Source organism: Haliotis rufescens, unplaced genomic scaffold (genome assembly GCF_023055435.1).
Source record: "Haliotis rufescens isolate VD_foot unplaced genomic scaffold, xgHalRufe1.0.p SCAF_24, whole genome shotgun sequence".
NCBI lineage: Eukaryota > Metazoa > Mollusca > Gastropoda > Lepetellida > Haliotidae > Haliotis > Haliotis rufescens.
This window is the reverse complement of record NW_025963935.1, coordinates 595716-607940: the sequence shown is the minus strand read 5'-3', so window position 1 is coordinate 607940 and position 12225 is coordinate 595716. Positions and strand designations below refer to the sequence as shown.

General features: G+C 36.3%; 1 protein-coding gene across 1 annotated transcript in view; it reads left to right on the top strand.

The window, feature by feature from the left end:
- Positions 1-12225, top strand: part of LOC124122923 — a 29547-nt gene that overhangs the window by 2334 nt on the left and 14988 nt on the right. The window contains exons 2-13 of the mRNA XM_048401909.1: positions 196-231; positions 1594-1629; positions 2979-3014; positions 3276-3311; positions 3465-3500; positions 3897-3932; positions 4362-4397; positions 5001-5036; positions 6493-6519; positions 7134-7169; positions 11285-11320; positions 12013-12048. Coding sequence (XP_048257866.1) covers positions 196-231; positions 1594-1629; positions 2979-3014; positions 3276-3311; positions 3465-3500; positions 3897-3932; positions 4362-4397; positions 5001-5036; positions 6493-6519; positions 7134-7169; positions 11285-11320; positions 12013-12048 — 423 coding nt within the window. The remainder of the gene's footprint in view (positions 1-195; positions 232-1593; positions 1630-2978; positions 3015-3275; positions 3312-3464; positions 3501-3896; positions 3933-4361; positions 4398-5000; positions 5037-6492; positions 6520-7133; positions 7170-11284; positions 11321-12012; positions 12049-12225) is intronic.

Sequence of the window (12225 nt, the reverse complement as noted above, 5' to 3'; positions counted from 1 at the left end):
ACATTGCATCTGACATCATTTTGGTCTCAGATGCGTCAAATTTGGAAATGTTTTGAAAGCTTATGACCGTAAATGATGTAACCCTAATCAAACGCAAGAGTGGTTTATGCAATCATTACGCAATGGTAACATAAAAAAGAAATGCTTTGATTGGAAGGCACAGATGAAATATATACATATTTATTTTCGTTTCAGTTTTTGGAACCGTAGCTGCAGATGCCGAGGAAAAACGTATGTTAAATATTTTAAATTCTTTTGAAGCGACATACATTATGCTATGGTAATCAATTTAGAAATGAATCTCATATATGACATATTTGTATGATTTTAGGATTCTAGTTCTCATTTAAATTTTAGGGGATCATTTGTAATCAGAACGACATAACTTCTTCTCAGCACAGGCGATCAACATATTTTTTTCTCGTATTAAAGGATGCATATGTTATCAGAAACTTTGTTTGGCAAACCAGGCAAATATTTTGTAAAATGCAATACACATCTAATATTTAATTCATAAGCAAGTTTCCATGTGAACATTTGTTATTGCTTTTATCACTTCATCACATATTCCAGACACCAATTTTTCTTCATTAAGCACATCTAGTTCTATATAATACGTTAATTTCTGTACTTTATGTTGCAAAGTAAGATGTGCATCCATATGTTTCATCTGTATGCCTTATATATATATATGTCAATTCACTGTTATTAAAAAAAAGAAATCTATCCTCATTTAAAAAAAAAATGAATCAACATGCAAATGTGCTGTTTGGATATTGATATATTGACCTTGCTTTTGCACATACTATCGACCAATTTAGGAACTTTCTGCACCTACAGTAAAAACGGATTGTTGTTATTTGAAAAATCTCTTAAAATTTGGAAGGGAAAATCTGTTTTTCTGTCTCGGAAGCATGTCGCAAAGAAACTCATGTAGTACACGTCAGACTTTTGAAATTATAATACGTTCACATTATCATGTGAAAATACGACCTGAAAGTAAGATGTCAATAGTCATTCTTTTTAATGTAACAGTGACTCCAGAACCGTTTCAATTTCTTGCACACAAGTGGTTAACTGCGTTGTGAAACTATCTATTCATAGCCAACTTTCATGCACAATATTATCACGGACTTAGGCAAGTCCATTCCCACTGCTGAGGACACAATTACATCTAAATGGAAGGTAATCTGTCAACAGTTCATAACAAACAGTATCCGTGCATAGAGCGACGACATGAATCGGAGGTCTGTGATTCGATAGCCTGAGCGAGTCTCACCGACCGACGGGAAAAGAAATGCCCATTGGCCTCACCTATCAGGGTTGAAATCATGTTCACGTACTTGATAGCAATCATGAATGCATTTTTCCGATCACCGTGTGGACATTGCCATACAATTAAAGAATCGACATTATTCCCAAATAGGATGTAATAGTCCGGTGTCGTGAATTAATGAAACAAAATAGCTATCAGACGTGTATATTTAGGTCGATGAATATTTCAATATTTCATTTTCTCAGTTTTCAAACATCATGGTGTGTCACGTGTGAGGAAATTGTGATCTGTGATTCCATTACATGAGTTTGTTTCAGGGCTTGATGATATAAAGACAAATCTTCAAAGAAAAAGTAAGTAACAAAATAAAGGAGTGAAATATGTCTTTGTGTCGATAAAGAACACGTTCTTCACGAACAATCTGTGAAATTAGGAAAATATTTATTATATGTTAAACAGGACCAGTCACTTCCAACTCAAAACCGTCATGGTACGACCCGGAATATGTAGAGGGCGTCGTGGAAAATGATGAATACAAAATGCTTTGGAATAGCCCCTTATACAGCCTCAGACATATCCAGGCCAACAAACCTGATCTTGTCCTTTTTGATAATCCAATGAAATCATTTATATCATTGAATTTTCTGTCCCTTTTGACAGTATGTGATTGACAAGATTGAGGAAAAACATGGCAAATATGCGGACCTTGCTTTCGAAATGTCACACTTGCTTCCCAAGTACCAAGTTGTCCGACTCCCCATTGTTCTCGGTGCCTTAGGTTCTGGTACCTCCCAATCTGTTGATTGACATTGGGAGAGTACCCGGGTTTGCTACCAGGAATACAGCCCTTCTGACAATCTGGGTAATGCAGAAGGCTGCAGTGTTGGGGAGTCTTTACGTTCTCCGAAAAGTTCTGGGTGGGTTTGACTAGGCAGCGCTTCCTGGGAGAAGTCCCATTCGCTGCCTGGGCTGCGTGTAGAGGGGGCAAGGGCCTTGAGCTGATAACGAGCCTAACCAGCCTGACTGTGCCAAACCCAAACCCAAACCCAAACCCATTTACAACCTCAGACGTATCCAAGCCAACAAACCTGATGTTGTCCTTTTTGATAAATCCAATGAAATCATTTATATCATTGAACCTATGGGAACCTATCTGCCCAGTGCTTAGATTTTTTTTTTTTATCTCTGTCAGTGCTGATTATCGAGGTGGCTTCCATTTGCCTATTGCTATTTCAATTCTTTTACCTGTCAGTGCTAATAACCCCCAGACTTCCGTGTTCTCATAGTCCATTGCCAATTACCAATCAGTGAGAATTTAAGTCCTGGCTTCCAGTTGTCCATAACTATTAACTATCAGCGCTAATTGCTGTTAAGTGTTGGCTTCCATTATCTATTGCTCATCACCTATCACCGCCAATTATCTGTTGGCTTCCCTTGTTAAGTTTCCACATTTTCTTGTTCTTACACATACATATATATGCTCTCTGCCTCATAGCATTCATTCACCTGATGAAGGAGTAAGTATATATGCGTTTGACACAATGTGTCTATCTCTAGCAATAATGCTTGGTTTCCCCAGCTGAGGGAAGAACAGACACACGTCTTTAGTTCTGTCAAAAAGCATCATATTAAATCAAACGCCCACACATGTACCAACATTATAATGACACACTATTTTAAGCAATTGTGTTTGTTTGTCCAGTCAATGGAGCCGTTCACACTGACAACTTTGCAAAAGGTACGTTCAGACAGCATACTCAATATTTCTTTTCTATTTGTATCTATACAGTTTATATATGCCTACCACTTTATCCTTCAAATGTTACAGTGATATTTGTCTTTGGGACACAATTGTCTAATGGTGAGAAATATAAAATATCAGTGTCTTCGTGAAATGAATATAACAAGTTCTAATATATTCAGTTGAGATGAGAGAAACTGCTATTACTATGCATTTCCCTGTTGTAAAACATATGAAATGGGTCTTTCATCTTTTCAGTTCTCCGTGAAATAAGAGACGATGATGTTTATGAAGGTAAATACTTCATTCTTTATTGTTTGGCGATGGACTTTAGCACTTCTACCGCAGTGACGAGAAATAACATAAGTATAGTTACGCAAATAAATAGCTTTGATAAAAAACAACAACAAAAAAGGTAGTTTACACGATTCTGCTTTCAATTTGCAGTTCTTGGCCAACTTCCGTTGGAGGATCGCAAGAAGCGTATGTACTATTTCATTGAACGTTTGTGGACATAAGTCACGCTTTATAATGATACATAACCTCAGTACTATTATGAAACAAATAGTTTTTATTCAATACTAAGTGTTATCACACTATGGCGGGAAATGAGTAAGCTCTATACATGGTTACCAGCGTACCAAAGTACTATAAAACAAATAGTTCTTATTCAATACTAAGTGTTATCACATTTAGCGGGAAATAATAAGCTCTATACATGGTTACCAAAGGCTCGTATCATACTATTTCTATTTCCAATAGATTTGTGCAATACGAAAGCACACCCGGATATATGGTGCACACACCTATATAATTATGATCAGAGTTTGTATGATGTCTTACTTTTTCAATAAATCATCCTTTGCTTTTGTTTTCCAGTTTGTGAGCTGATGCCACCGAGTCGCATCGTGGAATGTAGGTATTAACAAAGAAGATAATGCTGATATGCCCAACTATTGAACTAAGCTGTCATACTATGCTCTATTTATCTGTAAAGCATCTTGTATAAACGTTATATTTTTTGAAATCTCCACATTAGTTAAAAAGGGAATATTTCGTTATGAAGTATCGAGCCCATACACAAATAGCTGTTTAATTTACATTTTAGCAGGAACTGTTTGCAGGTCAAACTTTAAAAGGAAAAATCTTTTTTAAAGGAAATGAGGATTTGCATTCAACATGTGAAACTATATAAATGATGAAAACAGGCAAGTGTAAAGTAATTTATTAACTTAAGGGAATCACCCCCAAACTATTCATTATTTGCTGAGGAGAAAACAATCGCTCTTTAAATTTCAAGCTCAGTTCATTTCAAGGCAATAATGGTATATTTTGATGTTACAGATTATCAAAGGTTACCTGTCGAGGATAGGATAAAAGGTCTGTACTGTAAAATATCACTTTACAATTGTTGATGTCTTTTTCATAATTTGACCTATAATACAATATTTCACGCATTACTGACCAATGTAATGCATGTTTATTAAACCCCTAGATTTCTCATTCATCACAACTGCTTGCACGTGTTACCCCAGGCTCTTGAATAAGTAACGTTTTTATGTTAACACAAAAATGATGAATTTGCTTCCATGAAATTGGAGCGACAACTTGAGTATGTAACTGTAGTCACCAACTGAAATGCAACAACTAACACACAATATACCTTGAGAAGTATGTTCACCCAAAACATAAATAACACGAAGATGTCGATTGTATTCCAGTTTAGAAAATTTGATTTATTTAACTCATTTGAGTCAGATGACTTGTTTCAGCTAAATCCAATGAACAAAACTTGTTTCACTTTCATCTAAAGATTTTAACTTTTGTACGGTGCATGCCATGAATTTAACATTTGTAAGACACATTCAATGAACCAAATTTGTTACATCCGATGAACTGAAGTTGTTCTAGTTACTTCAGAAAAAAATGTCAGAAGATATAAAATTTGTTTGAGCTACAACCTATGAATTTAACTTGTTTCAGTTCAATTTGATTCAGATGACGAGCTCCTTAATGATGGTATGTATAATCATATTCGTGTTTGGTGATTTTTCTCAATACCAATCTAATCCAAAGGATTGTCATTACAATATATTATCAACATAACACAAAACTTGAGAAGGTATGTAAGAGTCTATACATTAAGCTTCATTTTGAAATGTCTGAAAGACATTTATTTTTGTTGTTTTTAGATAAAATGTCTGAACAATCAATATGTGTGTCAATGTTTGTTACATATACTAGAAATGGAAAATAAGATTCACTGCAATTTTTACAAAATAGATAATTTGCAAAATAGAGTTGAACATGTCTTCATTAAATGGCGTCAAAAATTGAATGAAGTTCTAGAAAAAGAATCGTGGAGTCATCATTGAGAGAGAAGAATCATTAATTTTTTAGGCAGAGATTTCTTTTGTTTATAGAAAGCGTTTTGTTTATTTATTTGTATTTCAACAATTGGGTAAAGAAATGAGCGACAATCGTCAACGAATTTAAAGCAACAAACAATTTTGTGTGTGATTATATATATCTGTGATTGATCGTACTGGAAATGCGAAAATATGAAATATGAACGTAACAGGTGACTGTAGAAAGAGTTAACAAGAGTAAATGGGCGGTTGAGTTGGCTTTGAGGCATTTATAAACGCCATTCCAGTCATACCATTGCATGTTCGCTTACTTCATTACAACATCTCTAAAACCCACGAGCGTGTGTATGGTGCTATCTAACCAATTGCATCAGTGCTAAACCTGGATGTTAACAAACGTTCGGCTCATGATGCACCTATGGAAATCAACCATGAACATGTCTTATATGCCTGAACCACGCATACCCCAACAAATGTAAATGGATGCTGCAATAGTGCATATCATCTTGTATATAGTGGGCGAATGACTTGTCGTAATATAAATACAGTTACGACCACCCATGATACAATCTAAGAGGAGCATAGTTGAATGTGAAGAGCTATTTCCCTTAATCGTATGGGTCCTAGTGTAGAATACCAGAATCTCTTATTATGGTACCTAGTTCCTCACCCTGTATTACCAACCTCGGTGGTCATGTTGAGCTCACCTCCCACATTAAATTGGACCCGTGAAGATCTGGGTAGAGAATAGGTCTTCAGGATCCCATGCTTGCCATAAGAGGAGACAATGCTGGTCCCAAGAGGCGACTAACGGAATTTGGTTGTCAGACTCGCAAACGAGGTTGATGCATGTCATCGTATCAGAAATGCGGGGAGATATGCTCATGATATGCTCTAGATTATTTAGAGACAGCCGTCTTAAAGCTGGAATATTTTTGCGTGCCACGTTAAACAACAAACAAACAAACAAACACTAAAACTGACGTGCAATCACTCAACATATATCGTTATACCACACTCACAAACCACAATGTGTGACCATGTTATACATATATATGTTAATGTTTTGGATAACAGGTATATATTTACATTTTCCTTTCCTTCAGATGACAGGCTTGGAAAACTGGACGAGTGTAAGCATACAACAATAACAGAGATTTACCATGCTAAGTGTGTATAGGCTTCTTACAAAACTGGGTAAAGGTACCGTGAGTATGGTTTTACACCGCTTTTAGCAATTTTCCAGAAATATCACGGCGGGAGACACCAGAAATTGGCTTCATACATTGTGCATATGTGGGGAATCGAACCCGGGGCTTCAGCGTGACGAGCGAAAGCTTTAACCACTTTGCTACCTCATCGCCTCGAGAAAAGGAAGAAGTACAATACTGGATTAATATTTTAATGTCTTTAAACGTGACAACAGAAGTTGAACTGATCATGCATATCCTGTCCTTTTAATTACAAGATAATTATGTCTGAATGTCAGCTAATATGTTTACTTGCAAGTATTACGCTACTATTATGTATCAGCAGTCGCTATGTTGTACTGATTTATGTGCCAAGTGTACATTTCTTCCTTGTACATGTAAGTGACTCTTTCGTGTGTCTTTTACCCTGAATGTAATGTTTCGTCTTTGTTTACTTCAAAGTATCCGTCACATTTTCTTGAACAAAGTGATGGTGATTTTAAAATCACTGCACACGTGTAGATCTGTTTTAAGAGACGCTCCTTTTATCATTTTAGTTCTTCGAACGTTACCATACAAAGTACAAAGGGAAGGTAAGTACACACCAAACAATAAGAATGTGAGCTACTGGTACAACATTCCAATTGACCTTTTCCACACTTTCGCCATCTTGGATCGAAAACGAGGTTTGGGGAGCATAGCTCCATGCAGTGACAATCGCATCAGCTGATCGGAAACAGAGAGCATGTTGTAATCGGGACAAATAAACCATGAATATGGTATTTTATGTGTCTCATACAGAGGTTATTGCACATTTAATGCTAATGTCTGAATAGGATAATAACATATGTGTGTTGGTTCAATTAAATGGTTCTGATTAACCTAATGGAGGGATAGAAGTGAGTGTCTGATTCACAGCTATCTAAAATAATCCGGATACCTCACATTTAACAATACAGATTTCACATACTTTTAAAAAATGCAAACCAAACTTAAATTTTCATGTCTTTATTTCAAAAATTTTTTCTTACTTGTAAACAATTGGTACAATGTGTTTTATTCATACATCATAAGTATGATAAGTATTGGCCATGTGGCAAGCTGAGAGAGAGAGAGAGAGAGAGAGAGAGAGAGAGAGAGAGAGAGAGAGAGAGAGAGAGAGAGGGAGAGTGAATATGGCTTTTCACTTCTAATCCTGTTTCAGTGAAATGTGACAGGAAGCGCATTGCAACCAGCGTGTTGCTATTAGTAGAAGCTCCTCCAGACCCTATCCCCCGAGATGTTTCAGTGTGTTACTATCAGTAGAAGCTCCTCCAGACCTTCATCCCCCGAGATGTTTCAGTGTGTTACTATCAGTAGAGGCTCCTCCAGACCTCCATCCCCCGAGATGTTTCAGTGTGTTACTATCAGGAGAAGCTCCCCCAGACCTCCATCCCCCGAAATGTTTCAGTGTGTTACTATCAGTAGAAGCTCCTCCAGGCCTCCATCCCCCGAGATGTTTCAGTGTGTTACTATCAGTAGAAGCTCCTCCAGACCTCCATCCCCCGAGATGTTTCAGTGTGTTACTATCAGTAGAAGCTCCTCCAGGCCTCAATCCCCCGAGATGTTTCAGTGTGTTACTATCAGTAGAAGCTCCTCCAGGCCTCCATCCCCCGAGATGTTTCAGTGTGTTACTATCAGTAGAAGCTCCTCCAGACCACCATCCCCCGAGATGTTTCAGTGTGTTACTATCAGTAGAAGCTCCTCCAGGCCTCCATCCCCCGAGATGTTTCAGTGTGTTACTATCAGTAGAAGCTCCTCCAGACCTCCATCCCCCGAGATGTTTCAGCATACATCTCCATGAAGTAGGGGAATCAACAGAGTGGACTCTGCAGACTTTGTTCAATCTCTTGATTCAAAGCCTGAAATAAATATTTCGATGATTTCGTAATAATATTTCTACTTCTATGATTTAAAAAAATAACAAATAAATATTCATCTTCGCTCAAAATATTTCTTATTCCGAAAACAATATTCTTCAGATATAAAAAAGAATCTTGGGAAAATTCATCACCATGAATAACATAACATGCCGCTTAGAAAATCTTGAAGGTATGAATTCATCTGAATTGTCTAAACACAACCGATGCACCAATTTAATGACACAGGGTGCACTGCAGTTCTTATATCAATGTTAGAGAAATTCACCCTTGTTGAAAGGAAACACGTTTTTATATTTGCAATATGTATTTAATCATGAAATACTTTGTTGAGTCTGAACATGCTGAAAGGATAATTTTGCTGGTGTGAAATTAATACCATTACTAAAAAAAGGTTCAACATCATGTTTTGTCACACCTACAGCCAGTCTGCCTCATTGGCACTATAGTTTTCTGAGTAGGGTTATGAAGATGACAGAGAAATAGAGGTTATCACGCAAGTGTGTTTGGGGATGGTAAATATCCTGCATTAGGAATAAACATTGTATTTAGTGAGCCTTAGCTTTATCATATATGTCATTCTGTAATTCTGTGCTTGGAAATCGCTTTCCCTCTCTCACAAACATAACCGAAACATTGCGAGTTTTCCTGGAATGCTCGCATTAATATCTATTATGTCACAGGGTAAGTGGTGAGTCAATCGGTTTTTACTTGCATTTCGCGGCAATCCATCAATCTGTCCGCTAGAGTAACTACCCTTTGTCAAAGGGAAGCTACTCTACCCCTAGTCTAGGGGACGTCACGACCACATTCAGACGTTATTGAAAGTCGGCCTGTTCTGTCATAATGTTAAGAAGTGCAGTCAGATGTACATTCAGCGACAAAACGAAACAAGGTAACAATTCAAACATAATTGGGCTAAAACCAACTATTTCAATTTGTTGAAAAGGTTTCAAGCCGTAGTCTACAAGCACAGATATGGCTACTGATCCCGCTTGGCTAGGCCTAGTGCCCTTGGCAAATTTGTTTCGAAATTTATATCTCCAAAGTTGCCAAAACTTTTAAAATGCCTTAGCTACGTCACACTTAGACACTGCTTTTAAGTATATTAGACTGTTCTTTTGATCATTATAGCAAGTAAGTACAACTATCATCTTATATATTAATTAACGTGATAAATAATCAATAAAACGTTACAATGCATTTGCTTGCATAAAAGAAATTATTTTGTTTTAAAAGTGTTCAAAATATGTTTGTGTACATAAAATCAGATGGATGACTACATGAGTACATTACACACAGATCACATGTAGATTGTACATATTCTGACCATTAATTAGTTTTTTGTTTATTTTATAACATGATTATTTTGGTAGAGAAAAGTAAATATCATTTTGTTAAAAATATTGAAGATCAAAATGTTCACTTAAAAATATTTTCACTCCCTTTATGTACTAATTCAGTAAAAATCATACACCTCATGTTATCTAATCTGTCAACATTGACAATTAATATAACTACTGTTCACAACCACAGCAGCACAAGTAGATCTAGATCTCTAAAATGTTATTGGAATTTATATGAGTTTTACATCAAATACACAACTGATGAAAACTTCTTATTTGTTTATGATTGTAAAATCTTAAAAGGTTACAATAAGATAAAAAAGATCAACATATCAATTCAGTTAGTTTCTGATATCTATCTCGATATGGTCAAGGTGAATATTTTCTACTGGCCAAAGACCCAGCTGACTTCAAATACAACTCGCAAAGTTATTCAAACTCACACCTTGACTAAAACAAATAAATAGTTTGAGTAAATGGTTTGTAATGAATGATTCTTTACACATGCATGTAGGATATGTACTAAGTTTGTGTTGAGCTTCTGTATATAAACAGCACTGGTAGTTACCAGGTGGTCATGGATATTTGAAATTGAAATCAAAACATATCGGAATGGTCAAATTGACACAGTTTGTACCGATTGCGTGGCTTGTTGAAATCACCATATGTACCATGTGCTATCCAGCCTTCACCTTATGCACTCCAGGCCTCGCTTTCAATCCGGAAGCAGTGAAGTGTAAAAAAGGTCAATAGTTTTATATACACTGTAATGTAACGTAACAATTCACTGATTGGTATAGTCTAAGTTACACTTCAAATAGTCACTTCTTACAATGAATACAGTAAGTCGTCAAAGTACTGCATTTTGGGGTTGACATTTCACACGCAATATGCTTTTTCACTTTCTTTCTCAAAAAAGAAACTACATTATGTATGGAATACTCAGCCTATGTGACAATGCATAGTGTATTACACACGAAATACATTCACCTTGAATACCCAGGTCCCTGTAATATCTGCATTTCTTATGAAAGTAATTTGACAGAAAATTCTAAAAAACCCTTTGGAAATACTGTAACTGACTCTAACTGATGTTAACCTTGCTTGGACTAAATACATTGTGTTTGATTGTAAGTTATAATTAAGTGACAATACTGCCAAAAAAACACTTAGCTTAATGAACTGGTTTATCTCCAAAAGGATTTACATACTGATGGGAAGAAGGTACAACTAGAATTTCAGATCAAACTTGAACTACGAATTGGAAACCAGTCTGAACCATGACACATGTACAGGTCCAGAAAGAATGAGTCCCTCGTTATAATGTAAGGAACCTTTGCAAAACACCAAGGTCTATGAATAATTATATCTGTTGAACAAATTCCAGTGCCAAAATGATTCAATGTCATTGCATTCTTGATAGCATTCCTAAACCTGTTTCAGTGAATGACCATTTCAACAAGACCAGCATTCTAGAACGTAAGTATTATAAGAAGGTCATTTGAAATATTGGGAAAAGAAGACGTTCATCTGTGTTGTATGAATTTTCCCGTGGAGACTCTGTCCCGAGGGGGGATTGTACAATCAACTCTGCTTTATGCAGAGATTACTTAGGGATTTTTGTGACCAGGAGAAAAATGAAGATTCTGATGTATCAAAATATTTTTGAAAGTAGTTGGAGTATTATTGAGTATGATCATATGACTTAAGCAACCCTTTCTTCTATTAAACGTCAGAAAATGTTGCTATGAGAAAGTCTGCAACCAAAGCTGATTTTTTCCATGATGTTGTTTTATTGTTCTTGTTCTATGCATCCTCTCCCATGAACGTTTGAATGAGTAAATGCCAATCACGACGGGGAAAACAGAGTCGGGCCTTCATACAGTGTACCCATATTGGGAATTAAGTGGCTTTCAGTGTGACGAGCGATTGCTTTCGACACCAGGCCAACCAATCGACTCTAGAAACTCTAAAATAATCTTGTTGGAGCTGATTTGACGTTGTTATGGAAACTATTATGAAATGTACTTGTAAAACGTTGTGTTTAACTCTGATGAACTGGAGGTGTCTTATATCTACTACATAGTCAGATTTGATAGATGGATGTACGGAGGATATCACACGATTGCTATAGAGTGTATACAAATTATGTTTGTGTCTTTCCCTTTCAGTCTATCAGGGCTTCCCGATTCCCAATAATGATTTCAGTAAGTACTTACACAAGGACAATCGTCTTTAAGGACCACTTCGACAATGTGGCCATGTGTTTTAAGTTGAGACAGTATTTTCCCAAATAAATCAAATAAATTTGTACAAAACTATGTTTTAATACTTTTTTTCTCACATGCTTATACCAATCCTTAGCTGACTATTGGGCCATGTTA